At 33.6% G+C, this 23,598-nt stretch overlaps 1 protein-coding gene across 1 annotated transcript in view; it reads right to left on the minus strand.

Annotated features, from left to right (window-relative positions):
- Positions 1–1,455: 1,455 nt before the first annotated feature.
- Gprk1 (G protein-coupled receptor kinase 1) overlaps positions 1,456–23,598 on the minus strand; it is a 72,356-nt gene continuing 50,213 nt past the window's right edge. The window contains exons 7-14 of the mRNA XM_088272259.1: positions 15,097–15,262; positions 13,771–13,912; positions 10,823–10,997; positions 9,808–9,908; positions 9,130–9,292; positions 8,224–8,392; positions 7,072–7,325; positions 1,456–4,260 (exon numbers count right to left, since the gene is read on the minus strand). Coding sequence (XP_088128385.1) covers positions 4,087–4,260; positions 7,072–7,325; positions 8,224–8,392; positions 9,130–9,292; positions 9,808–9,908; positions 10,823–10,997; positions 13,771–13,912; positions 15,097–15,262 — 1,344 coding nt within the window. The 3' untranslated portion in view covers positions 1,456–4,086. The remainder of the gene's footprint in view (positions 4,261–7,071; positions 7,326–8,223; positions 8,393–9,129; positions 9,293–9,807; positions 9,909–10,822; positions 10,998–13,770; positions 13,913–15,096; positions 15,263–23,598) is intronic.

Consider the following 23,598-nt stretch of genomic DNA (forward strand, 5'->3'; position numbering starts at 1 on the left):
ACAGTCACCATTTCACACATTTATTTAAAAAGGACAGTATTATTCACAAACACAAAATCAAAGGTTGGGGAATAAAGAAGCTATACTAAAAAGAAAACGGAGTAATAAAAATATTAGAGAATTAACATTTTAAAATACAAGTCACAGAAGAAATCAAAATTGATAATAAATTAATCTTTGTTTTTTTTTTATACTTGCTGTTCATTTTTTTTTAATCAAGAAAATAGAAAGGATTCTGTCTAAATTTTTAAATGTTGCCTCTGTTTTACATCAGACAGAAAAAAATACTGACATATTTATATTTTTTTATAAATAAGAAAAAATCATTTTCCAGATACTTAAATTTGTGAATAGTCAACTGAATTTATGAAAGTTATTGGAGAAGGGGATAAAAAAAAATCAAATAAATTTTCATTACAAACACTTTATTACCACAGTAAAATAAATGTTAATAGGAATAATATTACTAAATTTATATGTTTTTATATTTGCACTTTTGCTGTCAACTTTGAAACAAAGAAAAAGTATAAAATTTGTATAGAAACAAAAGAAAACATAAAAATAATTATGGTTTTAATTTTTTTTTAATGTTTCTTAACATAGCTAGATGATATTTTTTTTAAACATTATTCTCACAGAAAAATTCTACGAAATTTAACATCATTAATAAATGATTTTGATTCAAAATAAACAATAAAAATTAAACATGCTTAGTTTGAAAATAAACTCCAAAAAGAATATTGCACACAATTTCATTGTTCTCATTGACTCGATTACGAATTGCGCGAGTAGTCGGGCGAGTACATAATAACTCGGTACAACTCACTAAGAAATGCATTCATTTCATTCTATGCTTCAGTAAAAAGTGCAAATTTTATAAAATGTTATATTTACACAAATAAAATGTTAATAAACAATATTGAATAACAATTAACAAGGATCTCTTCATTCATTCTACAATATAATGAATTTTTCTTACTATACTTCATTTTCATCGCTTTGAATTCGAGAGATTATCTGTGTGACTCTTTTATTAAGTAAAAATTAATATCAGACAGAGGGAACTAAATCTAGCTAAGATTTCTGTAGAGTGCTACAAATGGAACATGCTAAATAACTATTTGTAGTGCGATATTTAAAAAATAAAATGAAATTCACAAAAGAAAACAGAAAAATGCATAACACAATCTAATAGGCTATCTATCCATTGACATCCAGCATCCTGGTTACACTCACGCATCCCAGTTTCACTCGCTCATTTCGGGTACACTCTCTCACATCCTAGTCCCGCTATCATATCACCTTTATAATCCTAAAATATAAATATTGACAGTTAAACCTAGCCTAGGGGTATGAAAATGTATTAATTCAAGTATTAGATCGATAATATTATATACACAAGCAATTTTTTTATATGATTGGAAATTCGCATTTCATTTTACACAAAATAGAAAATTTTATTTTGTTTTTTTTTTAAAACATTGTAAATGTAGCATTATAAGAGATCAACACATTGGAGGTTTATTCTATGGAGATTAGAGTGCTCCTTTCTAGTGAGGGACCGTGAAAACAAAGAGGAAGTCTATCCGCCAACTCGTGTGTTGAAATAAACCTGAAGTCTGGCTCAGAAGAAAAGTCCAGGACCTATTCGAGCCCCGGAAAAGCTAACAAGCGTACAAATTTACAATATATAATTATATACAGACAAATTTCCAATAACAATTTTCTAAAACAATGTTTCCCATTGCGCTATATTTTTATTACTTTTTACACGTTACCGCGTGAGAACCTACTCATTCTACACACTGATAGGCTAGGAATTTACACAAATACTAACTGTTCCGATGTACCAGAAATCAATGCGGATCTTCAAATCTACACGCCGCTTATAATCTGCACAAATGAAATGTACTCAGAAATGACTGGAAGATCGTCACTTCCCTCGGTTCCCGGTCTGTCTGACACGGAAAGTACAACTGTATAACGAAAGCGCAAAGCGATAAAATCTCTCGCCATCTTTCTAGAAAAATGAAATATGAAATGTTTTCAAAATACGTAATACTAATATCATAAAAGAATTAAAAAGGGTCTCTCATAATTAAATGCATATAAATTAAGTCATGTTTGTTCGAGGGAAGTATGTAGGTTAGATTAATATATTCGTAAAGTCGTATTCCGCTGTTAGATATTATTATGATTGAAAAGTAATTGAATTGTATAATATTTTCTACACATATAACTTATTGTACACAATATTTGCGCTCATCATTTCTAACAAAAGAAATCACATTTAGACTGATTCATTTTCTAAAAGAGGAATTAATGTTTGTATATCATATATAGCAGTCGGCAAAATATTAATCGTACATATGTTCTATTTTGCAATATCTAAACATTAGGTTACATTACGGGTATCCCATTACAACTTTACAACACTATTTTACCATTTATTCCTACAAATGTAAATATTCTAACACCCAGAATGATTATGGCATTAACGTTAACTTTCAACAGCTAAAACATTGTCCCGGAAATCATTATTCCTTTGTCACCTTGTCCCGTTATTTCTATAATAATACTATTTGACAGTGAGATGTTTCATTACAAGTTTTACAATATAAACACAGTTCTCATTTAGTGATTCACTAATATGTTGATAGCTTAATTTTAGATTTTATTGAATTTCCGCAATTCTTCCTGGATAATGCATCCGTGGGATTTATGTGGACACATCTATATACCCGTAGATTAGATAGAACACGATACTTTTCTCGGAGAGCTAGTATGGTACACCATTGCACCGGTCCACTAAATATCTCCGCTAACAAGTTAGACATTGCTTAACGTTATTGCGACTATGACACGAGTGTGAATGTCAAAATACTTTCAAAATCGTAATAACAAATTGATAAAATATACCTGTATACTCTAAACTAAAATCACATTTTAGTACTCCTACTTCATGTAATCTTACCTAACCGGCCCTTGACAATTATGAATGTGTCCTCGGGGGGCTATCCTTTTGTCCAACGGGCCTGATCCCGGTTTACCACTTGATGATACAGCGCAACACTAATATAACTTTTAAATTCGAATGTTTTTTTATTAATTTTTGCATTCGCATCACTTTATTATCCCCTTAGCCACTCTAAACTTCAGTACTCACGCATGTTCATGCTGGATAAATGGTTGACAGAGTGATCTCCTATCACGGGCATATTGAGAAAATTATATCGTATTTTCATATACACGGGTCTACGCACATATAAAGGACCATCAAGAAGACAGAACTCATGTTGGTTTTCTCATTTAAAAAAAAAATCACAGTATCAGAATCTTTAAAAACATGTTTTCAGTATTTACAGAAATGATATACGCTTAAGTGTTTGCACCTCCCGAAGCTGATTTACCAAGTTGTTTCAAAAAAGAATTTGATTGTACAACTGAACTAATCGATCAAACTTTTCTTCTCATTTAAACTGCCATAAATGTGTTGACGCGTTTCATGTTTCCGTGTTTGCAACACTGCCCATATAAAATTTCCATGTTTACATACGCGACTATCCTACTCATTTGACTAGCTATGGTCTTGAGTGTTTTCAACAATGTCAACACCGGAACATGCAAATATCAAAGGATAACATGACATACTGAGATATGTTAATTTCTGATTGCGGGGAACGCGATATTAAAACCTACCCGGCAATTTAAGGTTGAATACAACAGAACACTCTTAGCATCGAATTAAAAATGTCAACAGAGTCAAACCTACCCAGAAATTTAAGGTTGAATACGACAGAACACTCTTAGTAGCGAATTAAAAACGTTAACAGAGCCATGCGTGAGTACTACACTTTATGCCCCTTGTGGAAAATGCAAATCATAAGTGCGTTAATTCTCAATGTCCGCACTTGCATTTTTATGATTTTTAATTATGAAGATTAATGGCGGTTAGTTTGCACCGTCTGCAACAGGTGTCAGGTAGTTCTGGATCCGACGAGTTCCCTACTTGATGAGCTGTATGGCGCTCTTGGAGCGGCGGAACATCTTGGCGCCCCGCGGCGGGGGGGGCGCCGGGAGCTCGTGCTAGTTGGCGGCGCCCCCGTTGGCGCTGCGCGGCGTGGCGGCGGGCGCGCCGGGGGCCCCGTCCGTGGTGCCGTAGATCTTGCCCGCCTTCTTGGCCATGGACGAGAGCAGCTCCTGGGAGCACTTGTGCGCCGAGCGGAGCGACTGCGCCCACTCCTTCAGACCGATCTCGTCCTGCGATCAAATCACCAAATTTATTTATTTATGGAACGGCTGAAGCCTTTAAGATAATACATATTTACAGTATCTAATATAAAAATAAAAGTCTTATAACAAATATTCTTGTAACATAAAATCATAATAAAATAACAAATAGTAAGCACTGGTAAATACACGTCTCCTTCAAACACTATCAGCGAGCAGCAAGAGAGAGTGAAAGCATTATATTTCAGCCATTATATATACCAAATAGAGCGGTATCGCAGAAACTACATTGAGTAAAAAAAAAGGAATGGGTAAATGATCAAAAGTTAATTTTATGAAAATTGTAAAATGTTTATATTCTTTATTTTTTTATTTTTTTTTGTGTCTATATTAGATTAAAATCGTTAAAAACAAAAAAAATGTATTAAAAAAGAACTCCACCGACAAGACAAATAAGGTGGTTTAGCTTGGTGGGTCTCTGCAAAAAAAAAAGTTCTAAATATGTATAAATTGTGATTTAAATAAATGTATACAAATAAAAAAAAAACAAAGTTTTATTTCATTACACATAACTAGTTTCGAAAACTACAGTTGTTATGTTGTGATTACTACACCATAATGTAATGAAATAAAATAATTTTCTGTAATGAAATAGAACTCAATAAGTGGTATTCTACAGGTGTTTAATTTTTTTAAATAATCAACACTATGTTTTATGTATGTATTAGGTTTTAATTTGATATTATTTCACACTTCTAAAAAACCAAATTGTTTACATTGTCTGTCTGGCTTTTTAGGATAGACATTGCAGTAGACAAACCTGACATATTTTATTTATTGATTTGGCGTTTAATTTGTAGAACTTCGTAATGTATTTTATTTTAAATATTAAAATCAAACACCGATTTTTAGGGTCTACTAAGTTGTATATTTTATTTTTTTGAAACAAAAATTAAATTTTATGTCAATTGTTTCGCCTTGGTAGGGCATTATCAAACTAATTTCAGTAGTTTGATAATGTGCCCTAATAAGACTAAACAATTGTCAAAAATTTTATTATTATATATATTTTTAAATAAATTATACAACTCAGTAGATCCTAAAAATCAGTGTTTGATTTTAATATATTATTTCGAGAACACAACCTGTTGCCCTCTTCAGGGTTTAATTTATGACTTAATTAAACCCTGAAGAGGGCAACAGGTTGTTGCCGAAACTAGTTGGTTAATAAAAATGTGAGTGGATCAAAACACAAAGACTTTTTATTTCTCGAAATAATATATCAATATGATCTACAAAGTTGATGCTTTCAATGTTCAAAACATTTGATTTTAATATTTAAAATACCCACATATTCTCTTCGGGCCTTCAATCCATTATTGTTTATTACATGTTTGCACTTACTTGCCTATTTTTATAATCTTAAATTATAATAAAACATATTATTTTTGACATCTCATCAAAGATGAAGAAGAATATGGAAGTCTGGGCATTTACGGGGCTGAAGACCGTCATAGGCTGGTTTAAGTGATCACTTTACACACGTGTAACATTCACCAATTCTACCCATTATTGACAACCACACTATTCAAATTCTTGGAAGTTCTGTATATATGAACCAATTTAGAAACCTTGTTCTTGAATCAATAGAACTTCACTAGAGACATCTATTGGTGAGATGTAAAGAAGCTTTTTATCAAGCAGAAACTCTTATATTAGTATGTGAGATCCGAATCCTGGATTATAATCACACACATGAGAAACGCCAGAAAATACCATTTTCATTTTAATAGATAACTCATGTAATTGGAGATAATCCAGATTTTGTGAACAAGTATTTGGACACACTCAAAATGTTATAATAAAACAGTCGACAAGATTATTAACAACAATAGGTCTGATTCAGTGATAGGTACTTTTACCTAAGTAATCAGTGAGGATGAGACCACTATTGGTGATATATAAATGCATACATACATACATTACATACATTGGCCATGGCCAATATGTAGTTAGAAAGAATGATCCCATAGGCATCACAAACAAATGTTTGGATGAAGGAGAAGACAAAGTAGCAGATGTGGCTCAAAGAATCGCGGAACAAAATGGAACTGGGCGAACATGTGGCACGTATGTCTGAGGATAGATGGACCAAAAAGGTGCATGACTCCAGTCAAGCCCCAGGCCAAGAACGGGACTCAGAAGCGTGGGTAGGCTCCATACAAGATGGTCCAATGATATTAAAAAATGTTTTTTGTAAATTAATGTTTTACTTCATAAATACCACTATTTCTTAATGAATGCACACAGTAGATTTTAAGAAATAGTGGTATTTACTAAGTAAAACTAAGTATTTACTAAGTATTTACTAAGTAATAGTGGTATTTACTAAGTAAAATGGATAGATTTTTCCTTAGATAAATACCACTATTTCTTAAAATCTACTGTGACACGTGTTTTGATGCATTCCGCATCATTTTCAAACACCAAGTAAAACATTAATTAAAAATGGATAGATTTTACCACAAACTGACTGCCGAATCAATTAATGAAGATATTAAAAAAGTGGCGAGCCTGCACAGGAAGAGAGTCGCGTCCAACAGAGAACTGTGGAAGTCCAAGAGGGAGGCCTTTGTTCAATACTGGACACAAGGCTGAAGTAAGTAGAAATAATGTTCCGACCACCTGCGCAGAGACAAGTGGGTGGGGTGACACTCAAGTTGTTGGTGAGGATCAGCTTGGTGTCCCCCTTGGTGCGCAGCACAATGCACTGCTCGCCCTTGACCTGCGTGAGTACAATGGACTACCTGCACAGAGACCAGTGGGTGGGGTGACACTCACGTTGTTGGTGAGGACCAGCTTGGTGTCCCCCTTGGTGCGCAGCACGATGCACTGCTCGCCCTTGACCTGCGTGAGGTCGCGCGCCACTTCGTGCACGGTGTCCAGGAACAGCATCTCGGGGCGCCGCTCCAGCGAGCCCTCGGGGTGCAGCTCCAGGCGGTTGGGGTACAGCTTGGCGTAGCGGGTCTGCCACGCCGATGCAAACGGCCCGCCTCCCAGCTTCTTGATGTACCCGTGCAGGATGCAGTCAGATTCTACAACCAATCACTCAATTAGCCAATTATTTATAAAATACATATTCGAACATCTTCTAATTGACGAAAAAGATGTCCTTTCCATGTCTTCTCCAGAAGATTAATAGAAAATTCCAAAGAAGACATTAGGATTTAATTATGATGGTGTGATACTCAAGTACTAGAGATTTTCAATCACACAGATTACTGTGTGATTGAAAGTCTCTAGTACTTGGAGTGCAAATTCACAAATTACAGTGTCAGAATGCACGGCATGTTTGCAACAAAGATATTTTATATGAGAATATGATAACGATACTTAGAACTTGAAGGTCACATTCTCTTTTTTTTTATTGCAAATGTAACACCTGCATTCTAACACAGCAAAATATTGAATCTGTCTTGCACTAGTTTTAATAGCATTGTTATCAACTATCCAAAAACACAAAATGATTTAATTTTTGGATTCATATAAATATTTTTGGAGTCAAGAATCTTTAAAAATCCCTATATTTGTAGTGTATTCAGAGGCGTGCACAGAGAATTAACTTGGGTAGGCAGTAGAGGTAGGTAGTAGGGTAAGCTAGGTACTACTTAGTAAGGTAGGGTAGGTACTAGTTGCGTTTTATGTCACATAGGTAAATAAGGATATGCACTGCTTTTTTGCCCATATGGAATCCACGCCCCATGAGTGTGTTTAACCTGATATTCCTTCTGAGCTACAATACCCTTTGCATAATACTAAAATACTAATACCATAATCCAAAATACTTCTAGGAGAGTGATTTATAATTGGAATAGACCAGAAATAGTCCTTCCTTAGTTCTTAAGTTCAATTTAAAAACATGTACAAAATATAGGCACACCAGCTGCAGGCCACTCCTCGCCAAAGATCTGATAATAATAATATCCCGCTGACCTTTCTCATCCGTATCAAATTTCTGCTTCTGTTTGGCCTTCTTCTTATTCTCCATTTTGTCAGCCTCCTGGTTGATGGTCTCGAACACAGTCTCCGCCACCTCCTCCTGCCACCTCTCCGATATCACGTGGGTGAAGTTCTTGTACAATTCCTGGTCAGCTTCGGTCAACTGCAATACATCACCGTATGTTAATTTACCTATGTACTCAAATTTTATAATCCAGTTCTTACTAAATATAGATTATATTTAGTAAGAACTAGAAAATATAGATTATATTTAGTAAGATTATATTTCAAGATTCCAACACTAATCTATAGCTAATTATATATGTATTTATGATATTATGGCAAAATACAAAAAGAAAATAAGAAAGACTCAGGGATTTGTCCCTGACACATCATCAACTAATTTATACTCCTTTTTTTTTCAACCAAATAAAATAGAAGTAAAAAATATATATTTTTACTATTTTAATAGTTTACAGAGTTAAAAAGTTGTAAATAATAAAGAAGCAATAAAAAATGTAAAAAAATATAACTGGATATAAAAAAGTAAAACAAGTCTAACATAATAATAATAAAAAAATACAATTTGGTCGTTTGTGAATTTTTTTTCAATAAATTACAATAAAAAGCTTCAAGTGACAACTGACAAGCTCAGTTGGGTTGCTTATACATATTATGTAACGCAAATAAGTGAAAACACACGAGCAAAGCTCTGGTTGGCACGATAAGTGTAATTAATCACAAACATTGCTCGATCAAAAGCATTAAGTGGTTAAACCTTTTTTTACAAGAATAGTGCAGAATTATTTTTTCATGCCTAATTTGAGGGGTTATTTTTTGATTTACGGAAACATTTTCTTTAAAAATACATCTGCATTAACATTAGTAGCATGATATAACCTTAATTCCTTTTGTGTCCTCTTCATCGAATGAGCCAATATCAAAAGCATCAGCCGCATTGACCTCTCCCCGAGGGGGGATGAGGGGAGGGGTGTACTTCTGGTGGTAGACTTGCTGCCAGTCGATGCCGGCGAAGAATGGATGCTCCTTCACCTCATCAGCACTGCACAAAGTATACATAGTTTTCAAACATCATTTCTATTACCAAAAAAGATAATATTTATATATATATATTATTAATTGTTCGCGGGCGGTTTTTTCATCAACCCAGACCCTAATTACTATACTTATTAGGGTCGTATACTAATCACAAGTAACCACAAATCCATCTCCGATGTGTACAATGTTTTTTGGCATCTCATACTGTACCAAAGAAAGCAAATAGAACGCTTATAAGCGTCTCCCGCTCTCTACTAATAGTATGTGAAAAACGCCTTAAAGCGTTTCCCGCAAGCATTGTGTTAAGATACTTTGAAGCATTCACAAAGCTCATTTAGACCTCAATTCAGTAAATAAAATATGATTATCTCAAAATACAGTGAATCCTCAAGTACAATTCTCAATTAGCAATCAGGCTGCAAGTACAATTCCTTCTGTAAGGCCATAGGTGACCGGAAATATTTTGTATATACTTACCTATATAGAACAAAATATTAATGACAATAATTTACAACATACCCATTTCCTTTACATCCCAGTCTCTTGTCGATATCTCGTTGCAACAGGCCTTCTAATAAACTTCTGAGGCTTCCGCTAAAACTGTCTGGTAATTCTACATTCTGAAATATGAAAAGAGAAACAGTTATAAAACAGCAATAAAAGTCCATGCACTGCTAATAATCGATGGAAAATTCATAACTTAGAGAAAAAGGTCAGATCAATTTTTTTTGTCAAACTTGGGGAGAATAAATTCTTATTTGGATCAGAATACAATAAGAATGAGCACATATAATAATTTATATGTGCTTACTTTGTAATATAAAAGTATTGTACATAATGTACTTATTGTACAAATATCATATTTACAATGTAAGTATTGTACATAATGTATTATGTACTAAATTGTATATAATGTACAAACATCTTATTTACATTTAGAGCCAATTAAAAAAAGAATCTGTGTTGTATTTTCAAGGCCATATGTTCTGGTTAATAATATCCTTTTAGTGGCATCTGTGGGCAAAATCTTAAAATAATGTTGCTCTGACTGATCTTTTTTACTTTCAAAGTATGATGTATGCGAAGACTCTTAAGTCATCCTTTTTTCATAAAAAAATCTTAAAGACTTGCATACGGGTCATCAGTGGTGAACATTTTAATTGATCGTATCATAATATTTTGCTTTACGAAAGATGTTAAAAAACAGGTTATATATATACTACATATTGTCTCGCCAAATAAAAATCTTTAATTCTAGTATGTAAATTTTTATACTCCAAAATGTCTAGTGACTATAACTGGAAAATTGTTTTTTATTAAGGAAGTTAAGAAAACTTTGGAAAATAAGAAATAGTAAATTTAATCATCATTCACTAGTATAACAAAGCATAAATTTCATTTTAATAAATCAATATTGACAGAACCATTCTACTTGAAGCGATAATAGGGGTCTGTGCCCTATAAGATAATTTAAATGTAAGATAATTTCACCGTATATTATAATTTTAATTAAAAAAATAAAGATTAAGTATACCATTGTAAGCGTCATTCTGTCAATCTCGTGTTTATCTTTGGTCTTATGTTGGCGGAAGGGAGAATGTCCTTTGAGAAGTTTGTACAGCATACAGCCGAAGCTAAACCAGTCAGCTGAGGAGTCGTAGGCGGTTCCTTTTGATAGGACTTCAGGTGCCATGTATCCGTGTGTGCCCCTGAAAAGATTTCATAAATTATTCACACGCATAAGATAACAAAAACAAAGAAAGAATGGTAAATGTTGCAGTTTACCGAGTGATTACTCAAACCTGCCAATGACCAGTGGCGTGTTCTTTTTAATCAGGGTGGGCAGTAGGGTTGGGTAAGGATAAGGCATAGTAGGCTTTCTATATTGAACACGAGTAATCCAGGGTACGCACTGCTTTTCTGCCTATATAGAATGCACGCCTCTGCCAATGACAGATCGTAAGTTTTATTTTTTTTATTTATTTATTTATTTAACGGCTGAAGCATTTAAAGTAATACATATAATACATATATACAGTATCTAATACAAAAAAAAAAAATACACTAATGAATACTTTTACATGAATGAATACACTAATACAGAAACAAATACAGAAACAAAAAATCTTGTAACAAATAGTCTTTTAACATAAAATCATAATTAAAAAATAAAATAACAAGTAGTAAGCACTAGTAAATACACGTCTCCTTCAAACACTATCGGCGAGCAGTAAGAGAGAGTGAAACACAACGTTTAAATTTATCCATTATAACATGGAGAAGAAATGCTGAGAAAGTACAGATTTCAAGGAGGATAACAATATATTGAATAAATCTATACTTTCAAAAGCATTGGCTAACATGTGAAGCCGCGGAATCGGAGAGAACATGGCATAGTTTGCATTATGTACAAATACTGCGAATACAGATTTTTGCCTAGTACCTCTTTGGCGCACGCTAAGCTTTATTTGGTTTAGGAGATCAGGGCTGTCCAAAAAATTGTTAATAATTTTATATAACAGAACCAGATCAGTGATTTCCCTTCTATCACTTAGATTTATCAATTTAAGCCGCTTCATTATGCAATTATAATCTAACTCAACAATGGGTATATTTAGTTTAAAATTAATATATCTAAGGAACTTGTGTTGCACTCTCTCTATGCTGTCAGCGTGTATAGCATAATGAGGAGACCAGACTATGGAGCCGTATTCCAACTGACTTCTTATTAGGGCAACATACAAGGACTTCAAAGCATCAATAGATTTAAAATCCCTTGTTGCCCTAATCACAAAACCAAGAGTTTTAGATGCTTTGTTTACCATTTCACTGATATGCGCTGCAAATGACAATTTATCATCAAAGATGACTCCCAAATCTTTTATCTTCTGGACACTTGATAAGGCAGTCCCGTTTATACTATATTGAAAAATGAATGGTTTTTTTATTCTAAAGAATCGCATGATATGGCACTTTTCAAGATTTAGATAAAGTGCATTCCTAGAGCACCACAATTGAAGTTTATCAAGATTTTTTTGAAGAATAAAGTTATCATCAGGAGTTTTGATAAGTCTGTAAATCTTGAGATCATCAGCGAATAAAATAATAAGTTCTGCAAATGATCAGATTTACATATTTCCTAATCGTCTCTTATACCAGGGGTTCCCAAAGTGTGCGCTGCGGCGCCCTGGTGCGTCGTAGAAAGTAAAGAGGAGCGCCGTGAGTCAATCTTCTATCATTATCCGAAACCACGAGTTTTTATAAATATGATATAACTCAATTTCATATTGTGGATGTTTTAATTTTTGTGCCTATCTACCCAGCTACTATTATTGTAGGTACCTATTTCTTTCTACTATAATATATACAGGGTCTTTCATTTAGTACTTCTCCTGTCTTTAAATTTTAAGGAAACAAAGTGTGTGTAAGATATTATAATTTTTTTTATTCATTTGAAAGGCCCATCAATGCCAATATGTATGAAATATAACATCATTCAAATGTCCGCCGCGGCTTCTATGGGTGGCGGTCTAGTATATTTATTCCAAATAGCTTGACAAATAGTCGAAGGTGAGCCATGACAAATTACTAAACTTGTAAGTGCGCCGCGGGGTGAAAAAGATCAGGAACCCCTGTCTTATACCAATAAAAATACTATAAAAATATATAACTAGTTGTTCAAATAGCAGGTTCGTTGTCATTTATCCATAAATGTTCAAATTGCAAGAATAAAAAAAAATTTATATTTTTCCATGAAAAAATTTCTCCCTGTTATCAATTGAGATAATTTGTACTAAAAAAAGAGTGTTAATATTTATACTAAAAAAAGACAACTTTCCCGAAATCTCAAGGGATCAATCTGCTATGTGGGTATCTATTTCTAACACATTCTGTTTATGAAATTGATATTCAACGGTTGATGTATTTAAAAGTTCAAATACGGATGTGAAATATCATTTCAGTCTTGATTATGTTACATACATACAGTCATATTACCATCACTTAAATTTAATTTCCTTACCCTTTTTGTTTAACTTAATAATTTATTTGAAAACCACACTTTTGAAAAATCAAGTTATGAATGCCATATTCTTCTTTATTGATAGACCTACAAGACTTAACTTTTACTATTTTCAAAATAAATCTTTAAGCGCTTGTCTACTACCCGGAATTTAGAGTAATTCTGTGAAATTTACCATCCGGCACGTCAGTTAGGTTTTAAAATGACGATTGGCCTGTGCTTTTGTTCATCTTTTTTCGGATCAGAGCTCTTGATCGGTGCGTGAACACGTTGCGCGTAAATTCGATCACGCTAAACTGTCGTAGTCGTTTTCATTTTTCAAAACAGGACTGCCGGACGGTGAAATCCCGTATAGTGGACATAACACCCTTTGGGTATCTTTAATGAATTAGAATATTAAGTTTATTTGAAAAGGAGTAAAATAAATAAATAAAAATATGTTTGAGGAGAAAACAACTTACACGCTGGCGTGGGGCTTTTTCTTGGAGAAATCACAAGCTAATCCCAGATCTGATATTCTGACGTGGCCGTGTTCGTCTAATAGAATATTGGCCGGCTTCAGGTCCCGGTACACTATGTGCCTCCGGTGCATATGCTCCAATCCTAAAAAGTATTTAACATATAAGTTCTTCGCAACTTACTTTCGTTTGCTGATTGCCAGAATAGACACTAAACTGTCTACAACTACAAAATCAACCATTTTAAGAATGCGATTAAAAACACAAAATAATGTATGTTTCTGGTAAAAGATTGTAAGGATCAATTAAAATAAAAACTTAACCAAAAACCAAAAGTAATTTTATGAACAAAATTTATTACACTATGAAAACTTGATATGAATATTTCGATTCTTATATTTGATTTTATTTTGTACCATATTAGATGGGATACATATGAAGAGCACAGAGTAAGTAATACAGCTTTAAACAAAGGAAATGGAGGAGGAATAGTAGGTGAAAAAAGGAGAAAAATATCAATGACAGAAACATTTTTAAAAAAATCATTACAGTCCTAATATTGATACTACAAATAATGAAACTTGAAAGAAAAAAGGAATTTAAATTTTCTCACATTATTAACACAAAGAAAAATGTTACTTTATTCTCAAATACCTTTCTCTGAAATTAATTAAGGAGATAATTGAAGTAGCATAATTTAATTGAACTGAATGAACTTTTTAAATGTTCAAAGAAAAACGTATTTCTGCTCAAATGCAGCGAGGTATAAAAAAAATTAAATCAGACGTTTCTGCAGAAACAGAAGCAATTAAATCACGAGTATGAACATTTCAGCTAAAGAGCTGGCTACTAACAACGGGACCCATATCGCTCACTGCTTTCAACAACATCATATATCAAAAAACTTGATTTTTCAGGAGATCATTTTTAAAATTTTAAAATATAATAAAATGTATTAAAAATAAATATCAAGCCCCTTTTTGAACTTTTTACTGCGAAACAGATTTTTTTAGGTAAAACCTGAATGCTTTTTCTTCATTCGAAAAATATTTAGTATATTTAAAAAAATAATTAAACAATACCTTTTCTTCAAAATGCAAAAACAACACTTTCTGCCCTGTAGCGGGGAAGTATGAAGTTAAAAATATGCCGCTTTTGCTGGGATATAATACATTTTCTGGGCATTTCAAAAACATGCAAAACTGAAAATTGACAATTTTTGATATATAAAGGAGTGAGCGATATGTCATTTTTTTTCTTAAAAAGAGAGGCAAAGTATGGTGAGGGGATTAGCAAAGGTGTTGCCAACTAATAGGTGATTATTATTACCCAATATGACTTCGGCAGCGTAGAACTTCATCTCCGATTCGTTAAACACTCCATGTTGACTGAGGTGGTAGTGAAGGTCACCTCCGTTCATGAGGTCCAGGATGAAGCATAGCTTGTCCGGCGTGTGGAAAGCGTACGTCATGCATACAATGAAAGGACAATCCACCTGAGAAAAAAATAAAAAAAACTTATTTTGAATAAATCCTTCACACAGATGTACACAAAGAACACAATTTACAATTATTTTATGATACTCATTTTTTTTTAAAAATGGAAATTACATTTCTTATACCTTGCTTATTATGTACAAGATTTATAGATCATTAAGTGGATTATTGTTAATTCTAACTAAAAAAATATGTTTTATTTTAATCTGTGTTAGGATATGATACTCCTATTGCACTGATAGCTAGAATTTGTCGTAATCAGCAAAGTTCTCTTAGTAAAAAGCCAATGGTCACTCTTTAAACATATGGAGGGAGTAGGTATGCCATCACAAAGATAAATACTCTTGATGTCAGATTTTTCTCGATTATCTCAATAACTCGAGTAGTGGTAAGCTCGTTTGGCTACCATGCTGGAGGTCCAGGGCTCAATACCCGAGAGCGTCAAAATAAGTATCAGTAATTTTCACTAATATTTATTTAATATCACTCTGGACTGGTACAAGAATGTCAGGACCGATCACCTTACAATTAACGGTCAAGATAACGCTGCATCGATACAACGCAGTGCCCTATGTACTTTTGGGTGCAGATAAGGATAAGAAGAGAATCTCAATAACTACTCCACTGTTATCAATACTACTACATATAATACTACCAATATATAACAAAACATATATGAGTGTTACAATATTACATGTAATTTTAAAAAAATATATCCCGGCTCATTAGATTTGGTATTAAAAAAAAACTCACAGTAGAGTTGGAATCTATGTCCTACAGGTAATACAGGGAAGTCTATATGATGATATTGCTTTTTTTATTAAATAAAATATTTTATACGAAAAGAAAAGAAAAATTAAAAATATACAATATATTAAAAATTCTTTTGGTCTCCTATAAATTTAATTCGCGTAGCTATTTTTGGAAAGTTAATGCTACCCATCCCATTATATATGAAAATACGTATCCTTTTGAAGATATTTTTTAAAACCTTACGTCTAAAGGTCTAAAAATAAATTTAATCATAGTAGGCAACGGAAATACGTGATCATTAATTCCAATGAAAAGGAGCGAAAAACTAAACACCCACATATTCATATTCATATAAGGGAAACGATTCATGCAAAAAGTAATTTCACAACCTCATAATCCAACTTTTTAATTTTGTTTTAAACATATTGTTCCTAAATTTTTAGTTCCGTTTTCCGAACAGCCGGTCAAGGGTAAAGGTAATAAAATCGTTGGTAAAAGTCTCGGAGGGATTACGGACACAATCAACGGCGCAAAGTGCCAACATCCCGTAACATTTTTATCTCGGACCGATAAAAATGATTCACCGGCATTGAGAGTGGAAAACTTTACGGTCGATAAAATGTATACGACCCCTTGCACTAACACAAGCGCCCGACGTACGCACGTGTCGACGCGAGTGTGGAACGTCAACACGGACACTAATTAAGACGGCGACACCCCTCACCTTCGACTAGACGGGGAAATTAATTTAAATTACATACGCATTTGCACGGCCCGGCCAGGTGATTTATCCACGTGTTGAAAAGTAGGTACCGGTAATATAAAGCTTCAAAAAGTATATACGTAGATTTTCGCACACTGCTGACTTAAAAGTATTTATCGAGGGTCTTTTAGGCCAAACTTACGATAAATCTGAAATTTTCTCTAAATCCAGGTAACATTTTACGTAGGGTTGGGTGGGGAAAAAAGTGCCGCGGGTAAGAATACCCGGTGTATTTCGGCCTATGTGCATTTTTAAAGTGCAAGTTTCCTTCTCGTGGACACCACGACATGCGTAGGGGCTCGAGTTTTGATTCAGCCGTTTGAAGTTTATTCCCCCCAAAAGTATTTTTTCAGATCGCAAAGAATTTTGGATAGATAGCAATTTTGAAGATATTATTTCATCATGTAAGTTTATTCGAATGACTTCTAAAGTTGTATTTAAGACATTACTACTTTGAAGACTTAAAATTAAGACAGATTTTAATAAGAAGCATGTTTGTATTCACAGTACCCCATGGGGTGAATAGTGGCATTTGGCACTTTTCACCCCAAGGGTCTCCAGATTCTGAAAAGGGCCTCAAAAATTTGGAAGAAAAAATAGTTTTTGAAAGGTAAAGAGTTAAAAAATATTTTTTCTTTAAATATCCCAAAAAACAAAAAATCTCCTTTATCCATTTTTTCAACTGAGCGTGAACATGCGTGCAGTCTTGAGCGCGGCCGAGCGCATTCTGATTTGAACGCTCGAGACAAGCTTCATTTCTAGGCCTTAAGACGGCGACACCCCTCACGGTGCAGGCACCTCACCTTAGACTAGACGGGGAAATTAATTTAAATTACATACACATTTGCATAGCCCGGCCGAGTGATTTATGCACGTGTTGAAAAGTAGGTACCGGTATTATAAAGCTTCAAAAAATATTATACGCAGACTTTCGCACACTGCTGACTATACCCAACGTACCATAAATCTCAAGTTAATTTTCTTTAAACCCAGGTAACATTTGACGTAGTCAAACCTTGTGTTTAATACCGTTTTTATATTGAAAAATAAGTTTTATAAGTTTTTCTTCGAAATAAATATATATGGTTTAGAAAAAAAGATTAACAGAAAGATAAGAAGTAAAAAATATATGAAAATATGTTTTCAATATGTATTCTTGAAAAAAGTCATAATAACAATAATGAATCCCTTACCGCACCCCAATGGTGCATAGGGCACTGCTTCATATAAACGCAGTGTTATCTCGATCGATTACACATGAAGGAAAGGGGATCAGCCCTCCACTTCAGGTACCAGTCCAGTGTAATATTGAATAAATATTAGAGTGAAAAAATCACTTATATTTATTAAACCCCCCTGGGAATCGAACCCGGGACCTCCAGAACGGTAGGCGAGCATGCTGACCATTACACTACGGAGGCGGACGTTATAGTTACAAAAAATATAACCATTTAATTCATTTACTTGTCATTTCTACTTTTAACATATCTTATACTAGCCCATCCAAAAAGTGACTAAGCTCTTGTGCTTCGATATAGATTTACGCTCAATGCTATTCAATTATGATACAATACTGTTTTTCTATGTAATTTTTATGTGTGTTTTTTCTTTCTTCAATCAACATGTATAAAATGCTTTTAATTTACTTTTAAGAATTTTAATACCTTCTATTTTTTAATATCCTTAGGGAGGTTAGGTTGTTAAAATATTTGGTTCCCAAATACAGTATTTGAAGTTCTGTTGGAATTATTTGGTGTTGCATTTTGCTATTTTAAAATCATTTTTAATCTCAAGGACGAGCTTTTATTGAATGCAATTTTTTATCACCCTTTAATAGTTAAAAAATGGTTTCTACATATCGCTCACTCCTTTCAAGAACGTCATAAATCAAAAAAACTTGATTTTTCAGGAGAACGTTTTTAAAGTTTAAAAATATAATACAATGTATTAAAAATAAATATAAAGCCACTTATTGAATTTTTTCTGTGCAACAGATCTTTTTAAGTAAGACCTGAAGGTTTTGTCTCCATTTGAATAATATTTAGTATATTAAAAAAAATTAAACAAAACATTTTCTTCAAAATGCAAAAACAACACTTTCTGCCCTGTAGCAGGTAAATATTAAGTTAAAAATATGACGTTTTTGCTGGGATATAGTACATTTTCTGGGCATTTCGAAAACATGCACAACTGAAAATTGTCAAATTTTGATTTATGACGTTCTTGAAAGGAGTGTGCGATATATTAGGGACTTTGTACATATACATACGTCGGACACGTTGTATTATAGCACTCTAAGGTATAATGAGTTTAAGCAAAATAAGGAAGAGTAGGTACAGATAAATCATATCCCATTGAGGATTGAGATGTCCTTTTCAGTACGTATATCGGATTGGAGTTTAATTATAACCACACAGACTTATCCTAAAAACTTTTCATCAAAAACAAAATCATTTAAACATTAATAATTTTGTTATTGATGAAATGTTTTTAGTATTAAAGTTTAGCGATAAATCGTATTTAAATAACAAAATGGCCGAATTAATATATTCGAAAATTTTATTATTTATATACGATTAACTTATTAAGTTGAAGCCCGAGTAGGGACATGATAAACGGTGTTGCATAAGCCGTAGCTAGATTTCAGAGTCACTTGGACGTTAGGTAATTTAATTCAACAATTAAAATATTCCAGTAAATTCACGTTACCATGGTATGAGCGTAAAAAGTATTGCTTTATTTTCGTAAATCGTAAAGCGTGTTAAGTCAAAATAATCCTCGCTAAGGACGCGTATTTCTCTTACCTCCTTATTAATTGGTATGTTATACACCCACCCAGAAATGTTAAAAGGTGATTCGACGCCAACGCAGGAACCTAAAGAACAAGGATACCGCCTGGAATTAAACGGCTATTTTTACATTTTACGCGAGAATATTGTGAGAAGGAAGGAAGGAATCCTCCACGCTCCAAGTAAACATTTATGAGCGCGCAAATTAAATCTAGCCCTCATAAACCTCTACACGGAACTAAATACGACTCGGGAGTGAAAAGAAGCGGTAACCGCCGAGCGTGTATGTAATGTCTGTTCACAGTTATTTTACCTCTAGTTTTTTTTTGTTTTTGTTTTTTTTTTTATAAATTATTTATACTGCCAAATAAATAATTTTAAAATTGTTCACTATTATTTACCTCTAGTTTTTTAAAATTATTTTTACTGCCAAATAAATCGTAAAAAAACTAGAGCTAAAATAACTGTGAACAGTCTGTAGGTATACTTCTTTACGCGTAATTTAGTGATGCTAATAACCGGTGGAGATAATCGAACAATTCGGATATTTTGATTATCAAATTACGCAATGTGACCCATTGGGAATTCACAGAATTGAAATTCAAAACGCAGACGACCGCGCAAGAGTTCGGTCGTGCTTCCGGGCGCGATTTAAAAAATATATATAAAAATTTGACTATTTTTTTACAAAATATATGGAAAAAATATTTTATATATAACTTCTGGCTTCTTAATAACTCTTTTATTTTCAAAATCGTGTATTCATGAGAAATTTATTGCTCTTGATTGATACTACAAGAGTGAAAAAATCCCCTATATTGATTTTGACCTAGGAATAGAACCTGAGACCTCCAGCCTGGTAGCCAAACGCGTTAACCACTGCACTACAGAAGCGGACTAAAGTTAGGTACTAGAGGTTGTCAATAAGTAAGTTAACGACTCCAACCCTGATACCTACGAGGGAGGTGGGAGGTACTATAATAGAATCGAGCCGTTTCTGTGCAACTGGATAGGTAGGTTCACCACTGTTCCGGTTTCTGATAATACTCATCTATACTTGATTATGGTTGGAAATTATACGTATAGTAAAGAATTCCCTCAACATTTACAGGGCGGGAATTCTCCTACTCTAATTATTCGGATCCGTAACATTTTTCCTCAAATATTTGAGGAGTAAATGTTTGCTGAAATGTAAAATTTCCGATATATTTCGCTTGTACGTAACAAACACCTACGCTCGACTTGTGTTTAGAATATGAAACGTTTATTTTATTTCATTATTTTATATCAAGTACTTTTGTAAATATGACTATTGTCTATACCGCATAACGTTTTGTGTTTCATTATGAAACTTTCATAATACATACGCAGACAGGCGCCGTTTTCATCATAATTACATATGTACTATCCAATATTTTATGAAATATCAAACAATACATTAAATTAAAGATTAAATATGCAGACTGTCAATATTTCACGTTGCCTTCAATGTACAGTTTATTATAAAGACTAAAAATAATAATGTTAAGTCGATTAAAAATACGTAAAATTTTAATCGAGAAAGGCGAATCGATTTACCGAGAGTTTAACCCTAAAGTCGACGTTCTACTTTGTATTACTTGCATATGTAACAACTAAAAGTCCAACCATGTACCTACCTTTACATATATTTTTATTAAATAAAATATTCTTCTGAATCCAACAATAATGTTTTAAATTTGAGAAAAATATTTTTAACTAGTCTAGAACATTCAGTATGACCTAAATAAGTTGACTAGGAACTAGGGAGTCCCATTTGATCAATAGCGTCATAAAATTTCAATGATTAAAGAAAACAGTGGCCGGATTGAAACCCGCATTCCCAAGAAAAGGGGAAATTATCGAAGTTGTCTTATTCGGGAGGTTGCGGAATTCTCCGAGTGACCCTTGTAAACAGATCTGGGTCATGGAGTACAATAAAACGAAGCCAAGAATCGGGAAGGAGAAGCTATACAGAATCATAGTATGTATTACAAACAGTAAAGGTATGAACATCTTCTACTCTACATACGTTCAGGGTGACCGGTCAGATCTTCAATCGTTCGCCACCTAACTTTTTCGATTTATTCAAACGAGCAAGTTCGTACAAATTCGGACGCTCGAAGTTTTGTTTTTATCAATGAAATATTTTACCCTCTCCGATCCTCAGAATCCCCTCGATTCCTCTAATTTCCTATAAGCATCGCCGATGAACTAGGCAACACAGATCATTTGTTCTTCCTGAGTGCAGCATCAATTTACCATCGGTGATGCCTGTGGGGGGGATGATTGATCTGCTGAACGGCCTACCAAGAGAGGTGGAGCTGTTTCATCTCAGCATTACTAGATTTAGACAATTCCTCTCGGATTATATAACATAATGTATGAATATTGATTATATTGTTTTGTCTTGTGATTTTTATTTTTACGTACATTTTATTATTTTTTGAATGCCTTCTTTAAAACATTCTGTTATTTTCTTTTGTGCATTGGAAAAAAATGAATGTGTGTATATTGTAATTGGCTTTGCTGTCATGTACATGTAAATTTAAATATAAAACAAACATTGGCGTAATCCGCGATCGAAGCTTAAATAACATTAACACGAGGATTCTCTCGATCTACAAGATAGCAAAGTGTTTAAAAGTATTTGTATAAACAGGTTTAATACAAGTTTTACACATTTGTTTATGTTTCATGCATATTTGTTGCGGATAAAGCACTTTTGTAGGTGTGGATGCAATATAAATAACCGATATTACACAAAAAATCTCAGCAAGACGTGAATCCATTAAAACGTCTGAGAACGTGTGAACGTCAGTTAGGTGGGGAACATCAACTTCGTTTAAAATACAGGATTCATAATACAGCAAGTACAGTAAAACCTCGATATAACCTCACTAATTAGGGGGAGGGAGTGTCCGTTAAAGCCGAAAGTCCGTTATATAAAAATAGGTTTAAAATAATAAAAAAAAACTTTTTTTTCAAAATAGGAACACTATTTCGATATAAAACGGCTCAACACAGGCTATGCCCAAAGAGCCAAAATGCAAATAAATTATATGTACATTTATATTCAAGAAATAAATAAACAATACAGAGCACGAACAAAATTCTATCTATTGTCTTCGGACACTCGTCGTGAAGTGACGTTGCTATTTGGTATCGACTTGCTTGCTTTCGGTAATCCTGCTATGAAGAGGAATGAAGTTTTGTTTGCACTTTGCCTTTTTTAAAAAAAAATATTATCAACTGTCAAAAATTACGACAATGCGTATAATATTTACTGACCGGATTTTATGTGCGTTATACTCGAGGTTCGTTATATCGAGGTTTTACTGTACAGTAGTACCATATATATACATATATGTAAAACGAAACCGTACGGACTCGAATCAGATATTTGTGTGCGGACTATATTGGTCCCGTAATAACAGGATGACATTGCAATCTTCGGATGAGATCAGCACACAGCGTCGAATTGCATTCGGCGGAGACACGAGACTTTCCGTATTCCGGGTGTTATCGTCTCACATATGCAGCCGACAAACGTACGAGTACAGCTGTGTTACGGGCACGGGACGCGGTCATGTTATTTCCTTTATTACGTTTCCAGCTGGAGCCCTAACGGAACAAATCTATATTTATAGTACGTCGGCTTATTTATTGTTCACGTAATCCGGTAGCTCATGGAGATATTGGATACAAGTTATTTCTGACCAAGAACCGTAAAAAAACACATTTTTCTTTGACAATAATGACACAGGAATGTGTATTTGATTACGCATTTTTATCGATTGTTGCGCGGTATGATCGATAATCCTGAAATTATACGGAGCATTGGTCTGTATGTTGGTCTTGTATGTTCCCGATAGTTACCTAAGACAGCGTCGGCATGTTTCACATTCCTATACACAGGACCAACCTGCCGATGGTTACGCCTGTAGGAAAAGCTACGATATGTTGAACAACATCTCATTGGATATTGATCTGTTCCATGTGTCTGAAGGAG

This window comes from Brachycentrus maculatus, unplaced genomic scaffold (genome assembly GCF_059751285.1).
Source record: "Brachycentrus maculatus isolate JH-2025_06_01 unplaced genomic scaffold, ASM5975128v1 h1tg000486l, whole genome shotgun sequence".
NCBI lineage: Eukaryota > Metazoa > Arthropoda > Insecta > Trichoptera > Brachycentridae > Brachycentrus > Brachycentrus maculatus.